General features: G+C 42.4%; 1 protein-coding gene across 1 annotated transcript in view; it reads left to right on the forward strand.

The window, feature by feature from the left end:
* Positions 1-307: 307 nt before the first annotated feature.
* The window catches only part of LOC126456049 (uncharacterized), a 65,729-nt gene continuing 44,021 nt past the window's right edge, over positions 308-22,015 (forward strand). The window contains exons 1-2 of the mRNA XM_050091804.1: positions 308-494; positions 7,445-7,611. Coding sequence (XP_049947761.1) covers positions 308-494; positions 7,445-7,611 — 354 coding nt within the window. The remainder of the gene's footprint in view (positions 495-7,444; positions 7,612-22,015) is intronic.

A 22,015-nucleotide genomic window follows, 5' to 3' on the forward strand; every position in this document is an offset into this window, starting at 1 on the left:
GGAGAAGGCCTCTCCGTGAGGTCGTGTTGTGAGCCACATAACAGTTTATCCTTATTTATGGGAGCCAACGTAATTTATTTCTGAACTAGAAGTTGAAAAGCATGTAGCTAGTCATTTATGAGGAAAATATCTTATTGAACGTACAGTAATATATATTGGAAAGTGATTAAAATTGTTTCTTAGAATTCAAGAGGACCCGAAAGGCCTTTATGCATAGGGAACGTGCGTAGCGTTGCAGCCCCGCAGAAAGGACCGCCGTGAGCTACGTCCATTGCTGATGGGACCATCCGAATGGCCTTCGAAAGAGATGCAGCAGGCGCTGCGGACCGCGCTGTCGGTTCTGGCGTTGATGACGCTGACGCTGCCGGCACGGTGCTGCGGCGCACCGGCAGTGCGCCCTCCACAGATGGACCCACACGCTGCGGCCGTGGTCGCAGACTTTGCACGGCAGCGCTCCTTACACTTTGTCGTGGCCTTCACATGCTGGCCAGACGGTAAGAGGTGCTCCTGTCGTTCCGTGTTGCAGAAAATCGAGGCAACTGGTGCCTACGTCATCCCAAAAATAAAGTTACGTTCTAATGATTTCCCTCTCTTCAACTCTGTAGGCCTAGAAGAAAGGTTGCGAGAATTTTGTTTTTCACGTATTAAATGTGTGGTGGTTCTGCTCGTCTAGGGTCGGCCGGTGTGGCCGAGCGGTTCTAGGCGCTTCAGTATGGAACCGCGCGAGCGCTACGGCCGCAGGTTCGAATCCTGCCTCGGGCATTGATGTGTGTGATGTCCTTAGGTTAGTTAGGTTTAAGTAGTTCTAAGTTCTAGGGGACTGATGACCTCAGAAGTTAAGTCGCATAGTGCTCAGAGCCATTTGAACCAATTTTTTGCTCGTCTAGGCTTTACACCAAGCACTAATCTTATGAATGAAATTTAATTCTGTCTGTGTTATTCATCTCGGGTGAACCACAGCTTTTAAGGCACATGATTAAAAATCCCCCGAAAATATACTTTTTCTACCAGCGCAAAATACGTTACTGGGACCCTAGACTGTAAACGTCAATTCTGATTTTTCATATTAAAACATTACGTCACTATATGAAAGCTTAAACGTTAGCAATACATGTTTCTCATCAATCCACTCTCACTCATTGAAATCTGGAGTTAATATGCAATTGAACAGTTCATATGTACAGTACATACAAGGGTTGGAACTTTAATAGCGGCACCTATTTATTTACAGCTCGTACAAAATAGATACATGTTTCAAAGTTTTACTGATCTTCAATGTAGTCACCAGCATTGTGTATAGCCCGTTGCCAGCGATGTGGAAGTCGTAGGATACTGTTAGCAGTGCCAGTTGTGTTGACAGTTCGAACGGCGCGGTGTATTGCCAGATGAATTTGTAGCAGTTCTGAAGCGAATGCCGTGAAGTGTTTCCTTCAGTTTAGAAATCGAGTTGAGCTCACGAGGGCTTAAATCACGGGAGTGCAGTAGGTGGTATAGCAATTAGCAGCCCCGTCAGTCAAACAAACCAGTAACAGCTTGCACTGTACGTGCTTGAGCATGTCCTGCAAAATGATGGTCAGGTCCTGCAGAAGGTGTCATCACTTCTGTCTCTATGCTGTTCATTTTTGGAACACAACCTACGAGCAGCTTTGACATTTAAATACTGATGGTATGTTATGGGGAAGCAACAATATATCAGTTAGTTTCATTTTTGAAGTCAGTCTTCTGAAAGATATAATATGACAATACCACGTGACCCAATCTATGAGCTCTTACTGCTCGAGCGTATGCATGCCCACTCAAAAGTTTATCCAAACTATTTTGAGCAATATTGTAGACAGTAAGTCTCTCAAGTCACTTCCCGCCATTACTTTACTGATGCTCCAAAAGGACATTACAATGTGAAGCCCACCTAATCGTAAAATGGCAAGTTTTTAACACTGCATTCGCTTCTTACAATAACCATCGTCTTCAGATAAAGTGGTTGATCGAAAATGACAAAACACCACATTTGACCATGTTTCATGCATTTTTTCAATGCTGTTAGAAGAGACGTATCTACTGTGTCCTATAAAGTTGGAAGATAATTTAGGAATGGGATTCACATTACTTCTGAATGAACCGATTCTTAATGATTTGTGACTTCTTCCATGAATCCATCCCACTCTGACACGTCAGTTAATTTCTTCCACTTCCCACAAAGCCACAGAATATTATATTCGGAGAACGATACCTTCAAGCACTATGGGTTGTTGAAATTCAGATCCTTTATAATAAGACTGTTTAAGGCAACGTCATTTGCTTTTTCATAGGTAATCAGCTGAGGCATACCCACAGCAGACAAAAATTCTGGAAGTTGAATGTTTTCCTTTCCCATCAGTGTTCTTATCAGACTCGTAGCTGTGTAGCGAGGAACTGCCGTGGTTCTTCCCATGCAGTGGAACGTATTCAATCCGTCAATCGTGCGGGTATAGAAATCGGCGATATCAAAGATGACCTGGATGAATCCTTCACTGGTTCTGTTAGGAAGCTCAGGTTGTGCAATCGAAGACTTCTCAAATAGGGAAGGTTCCATCATGGATCAGCGAATTCAATTGCACTAAGAGCGTCGACAATGAGTCTTGATCCGAATCTTTTGCACATGAGTAACACATTTTTCTATTTATCTAGAGTTCTTTGTTTGTTTTTGAAAACCAACGACTCAAAGAAATGCAGCAATGATTCACTGAGCACTGATTGGACATACGACGAGAAATCATTAGGTAGGGATATTGTGATGTATAATATACCCGTGTACGGAAGTTCTCAAGAAGTACATACACAGCAGAGCGTGCAATTCTCAGACGCTCTTCTCGTGGATCTGACAGCTTGCTGTGATAGGAACTATCAGACATTATCTTATAGCCTTTACTTTTGAAACACACTAATGTGTTCTTTTTATGTCTGTCAACAAACATTACTTCTTCACCACGCTTCCGGAAGAGGCGGATTTGTATGATCCTTACATCTGTCGCTTAGTCATTGGTGATTTGGTTCTTTTAACTCCTGCAGCGTACACTGGCACTCTTCTGATTGTTCGATGTAGGAGGAAACCATATCCACTGCTTCACATATCTGTATGGATCCAGGACTTATTTCTTTTCCTCCACCCCTGACTGGCTGGAAAAAATCTCTCTGATAAAACCTACAATATTAACATCTTTAGCACAAAGGTCCTCATCACAGATACGTTGCAAGACTTCAAGAGCCCAGTCCTCGCCTTTCAGTTACCCCAATAACAGTATCTCTTAATTCTAGTATCATCACTTTAGGAACAATGTTTAGCTTTGCATAGGAAAGTCTGCTAAGTTTCTCCCAATTATCATCAGCTTCCTCGCCACAGTAAAAAGTAGTATTTATTAAAATCAAATACTTTCTTGTACTAACGAAGATTCTCCGTTAACTGTGGCGGGCCTTTTGTCTAAGACGATCTTATCAGTTTTGATTTATTGTACTTCTCGTGACAGGAACTGTGCACATCATCTTCAGACAGACCAGTTAATAACTTACCGTGTGTTGCGATTTTTCTATCCTTACGAGACTGTAGTAGCGTTTCTAGTCCTTTCTGTTTCACTGTAACCACATTATCGTTTGTCAAGTTGCCATCGTATATAAAACACACATCTGTTCAATCTGGAGCACTCATTTTAAATGCACTGACTGCACAACGAAAGTAAACTCAAACGAGGAAACGAGAATTTTGCAAGACGCAGGAGTTTTAAGCGCGTCCCTCGCACAACACAGGAAGACTGAGCGTGGCTAACAATGGAAACAATAACAAAGGAATGGAGGGGATGGTAGCCTCGGCTGCTAACGACATATCAGTCGAAGGAGATGTATAGATACCTCCACACCCGAAGATTGGATAGATTTACGTCTTCCTATTGGAAATTTCATTTCGTTGAATAACTTTGAAACAACAACAAAATGGAATTACTCTGGATTTCAAGTGTTGTTGTTGTTGTGGTCTTCAGTCCTGAGACTGGTTTGATGCAGCTCTCCATGCTACTCTATCCTGTGCAAGCTTCTTCATCTCCCAGTACCTACTGCAACCTACATCCTTCTGATTTTACCCTCCACGCTGCCCTCCAATACTAAATTGGTGATCCCTTGATGCCTCAGAACATGTCCTACCAACCGATCCCTTCTTCTGGTCAAGTTGTGCCACAAACTCCTCTTCTCCCCAATCCTATTCAGTACCTCCTCATTAGTTATGTGATCTACCCATCTAATCTTCAGCATTCATTTCAAGTGTATGAAAGTTTAAAAATGCCTAAAACTGAAAACCTAGATGCTTTTGTAGCATGAAATTTCATGCCCCAAAACTTTGATAACTTGAGATTTTCATTTGGAATAGCCGTTTTTGAATTGCAGGAGTTGGAAGCGACTTTTTAGCCAAGCTGGTAAAAATGACCGAATTTTTGCAACTGATTGCGGCCAAACGGCTGTTCCGATTTTGACATTCAAGTAGGTCATTCGATGCAAAATTTAATGCTCCTTCATTCTGGTGATGGCAACGTTTTCATTAGGACGTATAATTTCTGCGTAACAGGTGAAAATATGAAAAATAGTGTTAAAATTTAGTGTTTTTTGCCACAAAAAATTGTTCCGAGGGTTTTGAAGGTCGAAAACTTGGATTCTATATATTCTCCACTATACACACAAGATAGAAAAAATAAACCTACCTCGTTTTTTGCAAGCAGAGGGTCTTTTTTGCTACGCTGTTATTGAGTACAACATAGTGAACTTTTTTCAACAAAAATGCTTGTTGCCAGTAAATCTGTACTACCATACAAAAACAAGTCGTTGTTTAACGTTGTAACCAATAACCTCGAAAAATGCTTGACTGATCTGCTTCAAATTTTTTACACGATTAATAAAAGTTTGGACCGACATTAATGTACATGGTATATACACTCCTGGAAATTGAAATAAGAACACCGTGAATTCATTGTCCCAGGAAGGGGAAACTTTATTGACACATTCCTGGGGTACGATACATCACATGATCACACTGACAGAACCACAGGCACATAGACACAGGCAACAGAGCATGCACAATGTCGGCACTAGTACAGTGTATATCCACCTTTCGCAGCAATGCAGGCTGCTATTCTCCGATGGAGACGATCGTAGAGATGCTGGATGTAGTCCTGTGGAACGGCTTGCCATGCCATTTCCACCTGGCGCCTCAGTTGGACCAGTGCTCGTGCTGGACGTGCAGACCGCGTGAGACGACGCTTCATCCAGTCCCAAACATGCTCAATGGGGGACAGATCCGGAGATCTTGCTGGCCAGAGTAGTTGACCTACACCTTCTAGAGCACGTTGGGTGGCACGGGATACATGCGGACGGGCATTGTCCTGTTGGAACAGCAAGTTCCCTTGCCGGTCTAGGAATGGTAGAACGATGGGTTCGATGACGGTTTGGATGTACCGTGCACTATTCGGTGTCCCCTCGACGATCACCAGTGGTGTACGGCCAGTGTAGGAGATCGCTCCCCACACCATGATGCCGGGTGTGGGCCCTGTGTGCCTCGGTCGTATGCAGTCCTGATTGTGGCGCTCACCTGCACGGCGCCAAACACGCATACGACCATCATTGGCACCAAGGCAGAAGCGACTCTCATCGCTGAAGACGACACGTCTCCATTCGTCCCTCCATTCACGCCTGTCGCGACACCACTGGTGGCGGGCTGCACGATGTTGGGGCGTGAGCGGAAGACGGCCTAACGGTGTGCGGGACCATAGCCCAGCTTCATGGAGACGGTTGCGAATTGTCCTCGCCGATACCCCAGGAGCAACAGTGTCCCTAATTTGCTGGGAAGTGGCGGTGCGGTCCCCTACGGCACTGCGTAGGATCCTACGGTCTTGGCGTGCATCCGTGCGTCGCTGCGGTCCGGTCCCAGGTCGACGGGCACGTGCACCTTCCGCCGACCACTGGCGACAACATCGATGTACTGTGGAGACCTCACGCCCCACGTGTTGAGCAATTCGGCGGTACGTCCACCCGGCCTCCCGCATGCCCACTATACGCCCTCGCTCAAAGTCCGTCAACTGCACATACGGTTCACGCCCACGCTGTCGCGACATGCTACCAGTGTTAAAGACTGCGATGCAGCTCCGTATGCCACGGCAAACTGGCTGACACTGACGGCGGCGGTGCACAAATGCTGCGCAGCTAGCGCCATTCGACGGCCAACACCGCGGTTCCTGGTGTGTCCGCTGTGCTGTGCGTGTGATCATTGCTTGTACAGCCCTCTCGCAGTGTCCGGAGCAAGTATGGTGGGTCTGACACACCGGTGTCAATGTGTTCTTTTTTCCATTTCCAGGAGTGTATATACATTATAAGATGTAAAGAGGAAACGTTAGAAAATATCTCGAACATTTCTTGATTGATATACTTGGAATTTTTCCATGATACTCTAATAATTACTCGGATGGACATATGCTAAATAATGTTTTAAGCAATACTGTACGTGATTTATTTTAAAATGACCGTGAGAAAGAACGTTCTATGATATACTGTGCTATTTTCTTTCTCGCAGGCAGTTTGAACTACAGTAGCAGTGCATTTAAAGCATTAGACAAACTTCATCCCAGAGATATTCTTCTCCTCGTACATAATTTTAAATAAAAATTGTATACACAGCGATGTGCTATTTTGTTTTCATTCTCGCAGTCGGTTCAATAGACACAGGCTTGTAGAATACTACATAAAGAGACGTGTCGTGAGGCACTCCCTGCCGGCACCACCCTTAGGAGAATGCCATAATAAGAGCTACGTCACGAGAGTGACGTTGCCCAAATTGCTCCACTTTGTATAACCCTGTTATGACGCGGCAATTCAATGGTAAGACAATTCTTATTTATCCGTGGCACTTAGGGAATCACTTGCTCCACTTTGTATAACCCTGTTATGACGCGGTAATTCAATGGTAAGACAATTATTATTTATCCGTGGCACTTAGGGAATCACTTAGGGAATCTTTATATGTAAATTGAAGGGGGTCATTACTGTCATTTGTAGCGGGACGTTACGCGGAATCAGCGGCCACGAGTGAAAATGTGTACCGGACCGGGATTCGAATCCGGGGCCTCCTGCTTACTAGGAGGTTGCGGCAACCACTGCGCCATCCGGGGCACAGCGTAATCGCAACTGCGTGAACCATCTCGGCCCGCCTCACGGCCGATCCACACTCCCCCCGAGCAGCACCTGTCCGTAGTTCCTGTCCATTTTACTCGCGTTCGCTACACTGAGAATCCACAGGAGGTCGGACGTTTTTGCGCTTCCGCGCTGAAGAAGGTGGATCCATTGCCCAGCTAGGTATATCAGTTCTATGAATGCAACAAATCCGAAAGATGAGACACCATGCGATCATGTAAGTGAGGGAATCATTTTGCGTCAGGTGGTGTGTCAGCGATGCACGCCTGGGGGCGGCGCGGACTGCGCGCCTCTGTCCACGAACCCTGGGATCTGCGCGTAGACCTGGGCAGGCTGCTGGACACCCGCCGCGGCGCCGTCGCCGTGTTCGCTGCCCTCTCCTGTCCTGGCGCACTCCACGTCTTCCGTAAGGTACGCTACCAGCAATACCTACTCCAACACTTGTACAATGCTGGTCATTACAAGTGCAACACAAAGAAGTAGCTGTGCAAGCATACTACGGGGTGCTCAAAAAGTCTCTCCGCACTGCCGGATGATTGTTAGCCGCGCGTGCCGCATGGATTGTACGCCTGCCTGGGTTACTTCCCTTCAAGTGGACTCTCCCAACATTCCACTGTTTCGTTCATCTCAGCCAGTTTCAGTAGTATCGTTGGTGTGTGTCGTTACGCGTTGACGTGAACGTTTAAGTTTTAGATCCTTTGTTCATTTGTTTCGTTTTTGTCACTGTTAAAATGATAACCATTGAACAACGTGTGTTTTTAGTCGAACAGCTGTTCAAAGCTGACGGTAAATACACAGTTTCAGTTCGTCAAACATTTAATTCAGTTTTCCCGGAGACAACACTCCCACCTCACAATACTGTGCGAGACTTGATTAAAAAATTTCAAAGTACGGGTTCAGTGACAGATGCACCGAGAAGTGGTCGTCGTACCGTTTTGTCTAAGGATAAACTACTCGAAATTACCGATAAAATGTTCATGTGTTCGAACAAGTCCGTAGGAAAGCTCGCCCAGGAAATCGATGTTAGTGTCGGAACGGCCCGGCCCACACAGCTGTACGGAAAAAATTAGAACTTTTCCGATACAAAGTGATAGTCGTGCAAGAACTGAAAAACACTGATCGTGGAAAGAGACTGCACGATTCAAAATTTTCGTTCAACAAAATGGAAGGGATATTCTTAATGAAACCTTTTTCACTGATGAACGCGTGGTTTCATTTATCCGGGTACATGAACTCGCAAAATTCTCGTGTGCGGAGTACTGCAAATCCATTGTGTATTCATGAGGAACCACTTCATTCTGTGAAAATAGGAGTTTGGATTGCAATTTCTAGACGTCCGATTGTTGGTCCCACATTTTTCAACGAAACAATAAAAGCACAACGATACTGCAGTGATATTCTGTACCCATTCATAGGAGAACTTGTGTTAAGTGAAATACTGAACGGTTATTTTCAACAAGATGGTGCAACCGCGCATACAGCTCGCCTTTCCATGTCACTGTTTGCTGATGTTTTTGGTGACCGCATGATTTCACAGGGACTTTGGCCTCCACGATCGCCTGACCTAACACCACCTCAATTTTTCTTCTGGGGTGCAGCGAAAGCAACTGTCTATAAAAACCGTCCAAAATCCATCGATGAATTGAAAACTGCAATATCCACTTTCACTACTCCTATTACAGAAGAAATGTTACAGCTTGTATTTGGAAACATGATTAGACAAACTGAATTGTGTATTCAACAACAAGGGGGACACTGTCAATATTTAATATGACATTTTGTAAGTAAAAATGAACATTCAATAATAACTTGTTTTCCACTGAGTTTCATTTCGGTATATTCACTGCGGCATATCGCACGCGCGGCTAACAATCATACGGCACTGCGGAGAGACTTTTTGAACACCCCGTATCTCCCTAACTGTATTAGGCTTTGTACATCGTAAGATTAAACCTGATGTAAACATTACACCATGCATTCTTCCACGAGTGCTGGAATCTCATTGGATTTCTTTTCACGTGGAGCGAAAGCCATGCTCTCTCGAGTAAAGTCGATCACCATAATAAGGATACGTTTTATGCTGTGCGTTTCGCTCACGTCGACTGAGCGATAATACGGTACACCTTTAACGACGCACTTAACTTTGACAGCACTGGCCAGCCATTTGGTCCAACGATCCTGCAGTGATTTGAGCACTTGCACTTGAGTCGTAAAGAGGGACGCGCAGAGCAACAGTACAGCTTCGAATGACGTTTAATATTTAAAGAGAATGAAATAATATTCGGCAAAACTCCAGCAATACCGCACGCTTCTTAGGGGACCAGATGGAAAGCGTAATATGCTGTCGTTCACACATAACACAATATGAAAATAGGAAGAGTGATGAAAATTCCTAACTTTAACACATGGTCATTTTTCTGAGCAAGCTACGTGTGACACAAAAGCTTTTGGCAGAGACTTTACCGCATAGTTCAATATTGAAGCCACATAAAGTATTATTTATAGTCCGTCCTCTGGTAACCTCTGAACTCCTTCCATATGCAAACCCGGGAAATACGTTTATGTACTGGAACTGCCATCTGATACGTTGATAACAAGTCGAACAACAGTAGAATCCACGGAGCCATCCTTGCGCCGCGTTTTCTCCTTCCATGGCGTGCCGTTCTGTAGCCGCGTGCGTTCGACAGTGACGTGTGACAGAGCTTCCTGCATTAGTCCCAGTACGTCTGGCAGCTCAAATGTCTTTTTATTTCTCGCGACAAATCCCATAACTTGGCTTCAGATCATTTCTCTTGGTCTCTGCCTCGTGATGACTGGGTGTTGTGTGCTGTCCTTAGGTTAGTTAGGTTTAAGTAGTTCTAAGTTCTAGGGGACTGATGACCATAGATGTTAAGTTCCATAGTGCTCAGAGCCATTTGAACCATTTCTCTTGGGCTCATATTGAAATGATATGGTGGCATCTGTAAAAATGCAGCATTCCTATGACGTAATCGATGCTGTGAAAATGGTTGTTTTTCTGTTTCCTACGATGCATATCACTCTGTCTCCTGTCAGACCACATCTGTGGTCTAAAACAATGGACATAGTCCAAACAAAAAGTATCTGTTTTTTTCAATTTTGTCCTAAAAATTTAATTTGAAATCTTTTTTTTAAATTTAAACAACCTTCATCAACAATATTTTATAAAATATCGATAATTAAGAATTTATATTTCCGATGAAAAATGGAATTTTGCGTGCAATATTTAATCGAAGGAAAAAAAAGGTATCAAAGCGATGGACTGAAACAGATAACCATTCTACAAAGCTCCCGATTCAGCTATCCATCCACTTTATAAGCAATCCCTTACCTGTAGTAAATACAGTTCCTTGGAAAACTTAAAAACCGATTTTTTCTGCGAACTTTTGAAAAACATCAAGAACAACGTCTACATGTTACTTTATAGCGGAGTTCCGCGCGCACATATCACTACGGAGCAGAAAGCAGCGTCAACCATTTTCACACTGCGTATTAACAGCGCGACAATGAGAGCGCACAGTACAGAGACTGTGACCGTGCACGATTTTTGAAAGAAAAACTTCATAGCTAAAGCATGATTAAGAAAAACGTTGATGGCTCTTAATACATTAGAATATCTCAAAGTGTCACTTACTATAATGTAGTAACAAGATATATGAGACGTAAGTAACAGCGTAACAACATCAGTGTAAGTGTGCTACGGCTGAGAATTTGTCATCGTGTTTGTGTTTGTTTACGTCAGGTTCATTCTTATGATGAATAACGTATAGTTGACCACAATATTATTGCACCTGAGTGTGAGGGCACTTCAGTCGGCTTACGGAGAGTTTTTGTCCTGATACTTCTTGACAACACGTTGAACCACTTGTTGCTACATACACAGCTGTCTCCGCGATGCGTACTCCTTTGTTACAACTGTACTTGTTTACTGTAACGTCACTGCGTGTTTCCGGGAGCATTGGTGATAATTTTAAAAATATAGGGAATCCGTTATATCGATATTTAAAGGAATATCATTATCGACCATCGATGAATCTAAAAAATATCCAAATATCGATATATTAGCGGAGAAAATTTCGACGTATCGGCCTACAAGAATATCTGCTGCACATTGTCAATATAGAATTGTATATTCACGTATTGATTTATTATTAGATGTTCTGTACATCAACAAGCTAGCAGTGTGCCTGTCCCCTTCAGATCAAGAACTGCATGTTAACGCTTGGCGATAACCACTTTGCTAACAATGGTAACTGCATGTAAATGGCTCAATAAAAGGTGTCCGATGGGTTCGTCGATCGGTTTCGTCATTGTCGGATTTATCCGGAACGCTTCATGTCTACATACCTGTTTTTTTCATTTCTGCTAATGTCAGAGACCTAGCAACTGTAGTGTCAAAATTGAGTGGTGAAGTTAAACGTTGCAGTTTCTGTTGGTAGCGCCGATTACGTCAGCATTTCCCCTCCGCCCACCGAAAAGACCAATCTTGTCATTTAGATTTTTTTCATCATTTTCAGCAACTGTTTTTGGAGAATGTCGTTGTGAAGAAATAGCACACTAGCTGCGTTATAAACTATCTTTTAACGCAACTGGTGTGCTATATCTTCATATCCGGTATCTTGTTATTCCATTCACACCGCTACCCCAGTGTAATCGCCGCCTAGAGTTGCTTCACACAGTCAAAGAGAAAGAGTGGATGCGATGAAAGTTAAAAAAGTTTAAGACACATTCACACAATGAAAGTAAAATAATGTTCTATTATAATTTCAAAAGAACAACTTCAAATATTTACCGAAAATTGCGAAAAGATATATCGACATTTTATCAACAACCCTAGTTTCCAGTAACAGCCATGGGAGGCAAGTGCAATAATATCGTGGTTGGGTGGTATTTGTAATTATATTAAGCAAGGTCTGAAACGGCGTATTAAGACAATATATTAAAGAATTAACAGTAGATATTCATAGTCGCCTGTGCTGCGCGGTCCAGATATCGAACTTGTAGCTCGTTGGGAGTCTATACCATGCAGAGACCGTGTACAGCAGGTTCGAGCACGGCTTTAGAGCTCCTTATTGTTCCGTTCCGGCTTACTGAAATCCCTTATACAACATTAATAGAATAAAAAGCGGGAGAATTCAAGTTACCATACTATCAGTTTCATAAGTCCGGCTTTTATTATAATCTTCTCATTATTCCAAATATTGCTTGTTACAGCACGTAATATAGACAGATAATGATTCTTCTCGGTAATTAAGAGTTCATTAAACATCTATCTTTTCTAGAGTCATTACTCTCTCTAATAACACAATCGGAGCAATACCACAGTCTAATATAGGGGGTGTATACAGTTGCGACACTCTCTGGTGTGAAAGTTTTTTCCGTTTGTCACCTAGAGTGACGCTAGCTCTCCAGGCGGTGAGAAAGCAGACATTCACATGTGTCGTAAGGATAAAACATGACTTAATTATTTTTCGACATATTTAACGAAATAATTGTTATATTTTCCGTTCCATACAGTACTAAATTACTAAGGGTCATGAATTATTGCGAAATAAATTAAAAAAACAGCCGAATTTCACTGATTCAATGACATAAGCTATAACTTATTCACGAAGAAATACTTCCGAGTATGTGTAGAATTGCAGCTTACTTCACTGACAGTAAGAGAATATAAATACATGTTTCATGCATTGAAAACGTGTATTTCTGTTCTTATTACGATAACCACTTTAATTGGCACGTAAATTTTTTTATGGAGTCTAATCATACGCCAAGTCTTACACATCATTGGACTTTCTGATACACGAATATTTTTGTAAATGTAATTACTTTTGCTTCAAAAGCGAATGCCTTTTAAGATTCTTGTCGTTTGTGTCTCAGAGGTAGTGGCAATAGTAAAATTGTTTTCTTCTCTGTTGGGGGAACAGTTTTATTGCTTTTAACGTTTTATTATGACATCTATGCCGTTTTCTCTTCAGCTCCAGGTATAATGTAGGTATTCCATCCCACACACGTTTCTTACGTCCGTCATTCAGTGGTTTGGTGAAAATGTAGCGAACAAAACTTCGCATTTTTGGGAAGATACACGACGTCTTTCCTGTCTCCTGGTGTTTCCTAGGAATTTTTTTGTTATTAAAAGGAAAAGACATTCTTCAGTAAATAACTGTACGTTACAAGAGAATCGTAAATAAACTGTTTTTTAATGTACCGTCTCATACCTCCCAGGGTCCCTAGAAAACTGAAGAATGACAAATGTGCTGCCATTTTTCAATTACTGTCAGTTTTTATGGCACTTCATACGCTCCTTATTGTGAAAACTATGTTAAAAATCAATATAAACGACAGTATTTGCACTCATCCGAAATCGTACTCAGAGGTGATACCTGCTGGCCGTTTGGGGCGCCACTGTCGCTGTGGGTAACAAAAACAGGACGGAGTGTTGCGACTGGTAACACTTCTCTACAAAGTTAATTAGACACAATGAACAAGGAGTAAACGCATAGCGCATGGAACGCGTATCAAAGCTACATCGTAGTCGCATTGGACCTTTGGTACAAACAGTAGTATGTTAAAAAATACTTTAATACAGGTGTAGTCATTTTTCACGCTCAAGGTCAGTGTCATACCAGTTCATAAATGTTATACTACACAACAAACTTAGCACTTCCATGAAATGTATTGCTTGCTTGCATGAACAAATAATTGTCAGTTCAGCGCTACCGCACAAAGTAAGTAGGAGTGCAGTTACCTTCATTCGGTATACAGGGGTAGAGTACATAATGGGTTTCTCATTCAGAAATCACATTCGAATATGGGGAGAAGAGCGTGTTACGCTCCTTGTAAAGAGAAATGTGTACGAGCATGTGTTGGTTGGGATCTCATGGCTGTCACGTGACTATGGGATCAACGGATTATAGAGGGCCATACTCAACGCCAGACAGTACACTGAGGTGACAAATGCCATGGGGCAGCGATATGCACAGATACAGGTGGCGCTGGTATCGCGTACACAAGGTATAAAAGGGCAGCGCACTGGCGGAGCTCAGGTGATTCATGTGAAAAGGTTTCCGACGTTATTATGACCGAATGATGAGTATTAACAGACTTTTAACGCGGAATGGTACTTGGAACAGACGCGTGGGACATTCTATTTCAAAAATCATTAGAGAATTCAATATTCAGAGATTCATAACGTAAAGAGTGTGCCGAGAAAACCAAATTTCGGGCATTACCTCTTACCAAGGAAAACTCTGTGGCCGACGGCCTTCATTTAAGGACAGAGAGCAGCGGCATTTGCCTAGTGTTGTCAGTGCTAAAAGACAATGCGTGTTATAACCGCAGAAATGAATGTGAGATGAACGACGAACACGTCCAGTACGACAGTGGGGTGAAATCTGGCGTTATTGGGCTACGGCAGCAGACGACCGATGTGAGTGCCTTTGCTAACAGTACGAATCCCTTGCAGCTCTCTCCTGGGCTCGTGACCATATCGCTTGGACGCTAGAGGACTGAAAAACTGCAGCCTTATCAGTTGAGTCCTGAGCTGATGGTAGAGTGTGGCGCAGACCCCACGAAATCCTGGACCCAAGTTGCTAGGAAGGCGCTTTAGAACCTGCTGGTGGCTCCATAATGGTACGGGCTATGTTTTTGTGGATTGGACTGGGTTCTCTGGTCGAACTGAGCCGATAATTGACTGGAAATTGTTATGCTCAGCTACTTGGAGGCCATTTGCAGTTGAAAAAACCATGGAATTTTTATGAATGACATTGCGCCACGTTTCCGTGCCAGAATTGTTTGCGCTTGGTTTCAAGAACATTCTGGACAATTCGAGCGAATGATTTGGCCACCTCGATCGCAGACCACTCTGTCGCAACTGCGGATGGCTGTAGAGATAGTATGGCTCAATATTTATGCAGGGGACTTCCAACGACTTACTGAGTCCATGCAACGTCGAGTCGCTGCACTGTGCCGAGCAAAAGGAGGTCCGACGCGATATTAGGAGTCCTATGACTCTCGCCACCTCAGTGTGTGTCAACGCTCCACGCGACAAGCGACCGGGACAGTCATATAATTTGTTCCATCGTACAGCCACGTCACACAGCTCTAGACGGGACTTTTTTTTTTTTTTTTTAAGCGGCTTCCCTTGACACGACAGCAGAGAGGCCCGTCAAAAATGATGTATCCAACAACAACACTAGAGACAGGAGTGGCTGCACGGCCTAATCTCAGCCGAGTCCTGGTTCTCGTGTAGCGTCGCGATGGGCGAATCCCTGTGTAGATGCACAGAGGAGGGCAAACATTGCCATATTGTATTCGTCATTGGCATACTGCCAAGCACCTGGCATGGTGGTATGGGGTGCTATTGGGTAGACAACACGATCATCTCTGGTTTGAATAAATGATAGTTTCGACAGCAGGTATTGCATTTCTGACGTGTGAAGTCCGGTGCTTGGCCCTTTCTTTCTTGTTACCGTGAAGTTGCCCTTCGACAAGATGATACAAGACGTCATGCGTCGCACTCTGTCCAGACTACCTTGATACAGTGCGTGTTTGACTGTTGTCCTGGCCAAAACGTTCTCCAGTTGTCTCACCCCGTGAAAACATCGGGCACACAACCTGTCGCCAGCTACTACAATTGGAGTGTTATCATGCTAAAGGGGCTATGTGACAAAATGTAATTTCTTTGTAATTCAGAACACATTTCATGCATATAACATGAAGGTAAATATGCGCTAACTACACACTGACATTTTCTCATTGACTTTAGGAAACCAAGCTATCACTTGGCATGATTCAATAATAAAAAAATAATCATTGACTTTCCTAAATAAATTTGCACTGAAATGCTAAACAGGATAAGCCCACTAAACAAGTTCTATAATATTTCCATCCCTACTAATCATTTTACTATTCGATCTTAGCACAATTCACTGTAAAGCTGTTTGTGCAGCTCGAGTAGGTATTCCATCATATTTTTGAATCTTATTTCTTCTCTGAAGACAATCCTTTTGCGCCAGGACTAAATATGGTTGTTTCGAAATGAATTGAATATAAGTAAAACTGCATGTCATTCGAAAACACTGCAATCGAACTAACCAAGATCACCTACGATCAACTTTATACGTCTGGAGGCTGTTACGACAACTCCAACGTATAACAATGGCTTGCTCGCTGCAGATCGCTCAAATGTTACTGTAGATTAATGGAGCAGCGCCAATCAATTTCGTTAACAATAGACGTGGGAGTAAGTTAATTATGAAAAAAGACATTGAACGACGACGTTTTTCACATTCAATATTAATATGTTGGTGACTTTTTCTATCTGGTTCCATATGGTCCCTAACTACATCCGAAGTGTGACCGTTCAATACGTCTTAGAGTATATTCAGCCAGCAACGAACTAACGATTACTACACAGTCATCTCGTTATTTACATTCGGCCTATAAATTGTAGCGAAAGATCTTTAATGGTGGTTACATGTTTACGATTTCATGAAGTGTTGCCATAATAATCGGTCTACAAAATGGTTCAAATGGCTCTGAGCACTATGGGACTTAACTTCTGAGGTCATCAGTCCCCCTAGAAATTGGAACTACTTAAACCTAACTAACCTAAGGACATCACACACGTCCATGCCCGAGGCAGGATTCGAACCTGCGACCGTAGCGGTAGCGCGGATCCAGACTGAAGCGCCTAGAACCGCTCGGCCACTCTGGTCGGCAATCGGTCTACACATACCGCTAACATTGGCCATGGGAATAACATATCTAAAGCCGTAAACTCGTTTCCTTTGTAAGATACAGAAATTTCGAGCAAGTTTTAGACGTAACGTGCATTTAAGAGTTCCTTTCACGACTCGCAAGTGTCACCTAACTTGCGCACATTCACACTATTCACGTATTTCCGAAGCGTATGAATACTGAAACAAACTCAAGACAATTTAGTATTACTGCTGCATGTAAAGTAACTGCGGTGTTAAAAGCTCAAGTGAAATTACAATTCTGTTAGCACCAGTAAAATGGATAGTGGCGTAAACAACAACAAACGTGTCCCTAACAGGAGAGACAAAGCCACGAAGAAGAGGGACTAGACAGGCCGTAAATGAGAATAGCAGTGCAAAATAAAATTCTACAAGTCCGTCAAATTACCTAGCACATCCTACCAATCATCGACTGACAGTCAGAAGCTCAGTAGAAAGTATATCTCAGTAAAATTGCTAGGATGAGTAAAGCGTGCAGGAAAATAGTTCCAAAAAATGGTAGTTTTTGTAAAACGAAGTTTGAGAAGATCCATTGCAGAGGCCGATATATACTATCCGTTTTACATCACTGGCTATGAAGCAAGGCTGTCAGAATAAGGCAAAGTTTAGCATGTAAGACAGTCAGTTATCTAAAAAAAATGTCTGCCCTTATCTCGGTTGAGTATAACAACATTGGTGACTGGCGATACCTTCACTCTGTACTCTGGGCTAATTATCAACTTATAATCCAGAGTGTGAGGACAGACTTAAATTGATAATGTATACACGCTATATCAACATTTGAGTCACTAAAACCAAAGATTGATAATCTTAAAAAAAAAAAAACGATTCATGTCTATCAAATTGTCTTTAAGATACGAAGCATTTGTCACATTTACTATATGCCAAGTGTGACGTTACGTAAGAGGAAGATACAGAGATATACTAAGGATAACATCTATCAGAGGCTATACAGCGGGTAACCTCAAAGGGAAAGTGATGAAAGAGACCTAAATCAAAGGCAGTTCTGCTGTATCTTAAGGAATAAAGGTTTTTTTGCAAACATAAGTATAAATGAAGTTCCTCATTTTTCAGCAGAGAAGATAAAACAAACTATTCTACAAGCAGAGAACAATGTTTGCTATAAGTTACAGGAAGAAGACGTAAAAATCCAAATTAAATTGAGGAACATGTATTTTGAATGCTGGTGACAACGATTCTCATACAAATCCTGGCCTAAAATCCCCAAGAAAAAGAGGTTTAGCAATACGAGAACCTAAAGACTGGAAGTTACACGGATCACGCCGCTACATAAGAAAGGAAATAGACATAATCAACTGAATTACAGACGCGTATCACATACGTAGATTTGCATTAGGACTTTTGAACACTTACCGTGTTCGAACATTTGAAAATGAAATGAACGTATGGCATTGTTGGCCGGAAGGCCCCATCCGGGTAAGTGCGACCGGCAAGTGGAAGTATTGTTTCAGTCGACGCCACATTGGGCGACTTGCGTGCCAGCGTTGAGGATGAAGTGATGATGACAGCACAACGCCCATTCCACGAGCGGCGAAAATCTCCAACCCGGTCGGGAATCGACCTCGGGCCCGCTTGCATGGAAAGCGAGCACGTTACCACCCAGCTAAGCAGGCGTATTTCAAACGTTACGAATTACCTCGACGAAAGCGAACTCTTGGCACATAATAAACGTCCAGAAAATATCATTGTTGTGAGATAAAGCTATTTCATTATTCACACCAGGTAACGAGTGCTATCGACAAGAGATCTCAAATTGATTCCAATTTATAGATTTCCAGAATGCTTTTGACCCGGTTGCCCTTAGGCGGGTTCTAATCAAACTGCGCGTCTATGAAATACTGCCTCAGCTGTACGGCTGGATTCGTGATTCCTGTCAGAAAGGTCACAGGTAGTAGTAAATGGCGGAAAGTCAGACAGTAAAACAGAAACGATATCTGTCTTTCCCGAAGGAAGTATTTAGGCGATCTACTCTTCCCAATCTATATAAATAATTAAGAAGGGAATATGAGCAGCCCTCTCAGATTGTCTACGGATGATACTATCGTTTACTGTCTAGGAAAGTCGTCTGAAGATCAGAGCCGATTGCGACACAATTTAGACAAGATATGTGTATGGTGCGAAAAGCGGCAGTTGACTCTGAACAAGAAAAACTCTGAGTTCATTCACTTGATTTGCTACATGGAATTCTCTAAATTTCTACTACACAATAATACAACAAATCAAACAAATGTAAAGGCTTGCATTTGTTTTTCTTTTTTTTGGCAGAACATTTAGAAGATGCAACGGATTAGATTACACAACGCTCGTCCGTCCTCTTCTAGACTATTACTCAGCAATATGGGATCCTTAACAGATAGGATTGATGGAAGTCATCGAAGAAATTCAAAGAACGGCAGCTCGTTTTGTTATATCGCCAAATAGGGTGTAGAGTGTCACGGATATGATACGCAAGTTGGAGTGGCAATCGTTGAAACAAAGGCGCTTCTCGTTCTTTTTAACGAAATTTCAATCACCAAATTTATCCACCAAATGCGAAAACATTTTGTTGACGCTCCCCTACGTAGGGAGAAATGATTATCGTAAGAAATAAGAGAAAGCAGAGTTCGCGCTGAAAGGTTTAAGTGTTAGTTTTTGCCGCACGCTGTTCGAGAGTGGAACGGTAGAGAAATAGTGTGGAGATGGCTTGATGAACTTCTGCCAAACACTGCAGTGTGAATTTTAGTAGGTGTAGAGGTGTAGGTAAAGTGCGGAAACGGGAATAGGATGTTGAAATCTGAATGTGTGAAGTTGTTTACTAGTGACATGCCAGGGGTGTTCACTATGTGTTTACCATAACGGAAAAGCATGTCGTAGCAGAGTAGGCTATTTACAAGGAGCGAAGAGGTTGCGTAAAACGGTTTCTGAAAATAGTCTGAAACCTTCACCAACAACTAATGCCTTCTTTGTGCTGACACTGCATTAACTTCAGAAACATTATATAAGATCTGTTGGGACACTTATCTGTCCTTAGAGAAACCTAGTTTTCTTTATTTCCTTTGGCAAAAAGTAAATAAATATCAAAAGAAGACATTCTGATTATTTTCAGGAAAACGAGATTAAACGGCCTCTATTCAGATAACGATTCCAGGAAAGGGTAGGTTGCCAGATTCGGCACACGGCTTCCTGAGGCGAATGCAAGGAAGATGACGCTAGTGAAAGTCAGCAATTTGATTTGTCAGACTTTTTGGTGCATTTGCCAAGTATATATCGTACGTGTCAAAGCTATAAAGTACATTGGGTAATGTTTGCATACTAGTTCAATAATTCTAATTCCAAGCAAATTGTCGACCGTAGTCGCAACAACACAGCTTCTCAGCTGAACAACCCACAGAATCGCGTCACAGGTTTATTAAATGCTCTGTTGAATATCAGTGTATAGGGTCAAAGTTATATAATACATTTCACTTACGATTATTTGTTATAAACAGCGATTCGTTGCAAGTACTGTGCATGACTAGTGTCACGCTATTCATTACTGTCTGGTGTCTGCATTCGTCCAAGGGGGGCACAGTTTCGTTCCCTGTCCTCTATCTGAGCTAGTGCCGGTACCCTATATCACCTTTCACACAGTGCTTTCTAGCACTGCAAATAGCTCTTCGCGATTACGTGGAACACACATCGCATAAGTACTGCGTGTTCGCAGGATCAAGAAGTGAAAAAAATCTTCATCGATTCATGAACCAAAATTAGTGTATTTTGAGATAATAGCGTACTGAATATCTCTAACATTTGGAGAAATGAGTGACGAAAATTTTGTCAAGAAGCGTGCATGCGCATGTCAGAGCAAAAAGGGACTAACTTTTGAAAAAAGCCAGTACTCGCGCTTAGTATTTTTTATTTACCGATTTTGCTCTTCAAATTAACAAACGCATCATCATTTGAAGAGAGAAGCCAGTAAATTAAAAATACTGTTACTTGGGACTGTTTTCAAAAACTTAGTTTCTACAGTCGCTTCCCCTGTAGGCAATGCTTACTTTTGCAAAACGTGCCATTAATTTGAGAAAGTTTCATCGATGTTTGGAAACTAGCGATTGCTGCTGTATTAATCTGAGAGAGAGAGAGTTAGCCAGACAGCCCTATCATAAGACTGTAAAATCAATAGATGTGATTCGTGTAGTCCGTTCGTTAACAGTTGACGACATTTATATTTTGTTACATCGGATATAGCGTTGGTTTGGATGCTAACGGCAATTTCACGGGCAGAAAATAGTTTTACTATATGTACGGAGAATCTGAGGTCATAATATGTTTATGAGGCTGTATCAGCAAAATATAGGTTTTGCTACACACCACTTCAGATCACGCTCACTATCAGCTTTCTTTTAGTAGCTGGCAGGTGTTCGTGGGTAGCAGTTCATAGAACGGGATTGTACTTAAATTTGTTGTAAAGTTTACATTGGTGCACGACACACACAGACTGTAATATATTAAATGACGCGAGAACACTAGCTCATTTCCTTTTCATGATGCTGCAATACTCGAATCGTGTTTACGTCGGCACCGATCACGATACCAACTTTTACAACCGTCAACGACTTCCATCCAAGCAATGGTACACACAAACGGGAGACGCATGTTCACCAGTACAACACGAACAGTCGCGGTACTCGTAGTTCGTACGGTGTCGAACCCACAAGTGAAGTCGAACAACAAGAAAGCAAAACAGATTCCAAAATACACTCTACATATTAAAGTTCCAGGCCAAATGATTTTGATCCACAGTGCTATCACGACGCTAACCAAAGAGAGCAGATATAATTCTGGTGCTATGTGGCTGCGTGAGTACTCCTTTAAACCAGTCTGTGCGATTCATGAAGTGACTATGTTACAGGGAACATGATTTTTATATGAGATTCTTGAATTAGAATGGGGTTATAAACAAACAGAAGGTTCGGTGTTAAGCGGATGAATAGATGCGAGTGGTGCACAGCCTGTACGGGGACGCTTTTCGGGGTTAGGGCGTGATCCTGTTATTG

The sequence above is a fragment of the Schistocerca serialis genome, chromosome 2 (assembly GCF_023864345.2).
Source record: "Schistocerca serialis cubense isolate TAMUIC-IGC-003099 chromosome 2, iqSchSeri2.2, whole genome shotgun sequence".
Lineage (NCBI taxonomy): Eukaryota > Metazoa > Arthropoda > Insecta > Orthoptera > Acrididae > Schistocerca > Schistocerca serialis.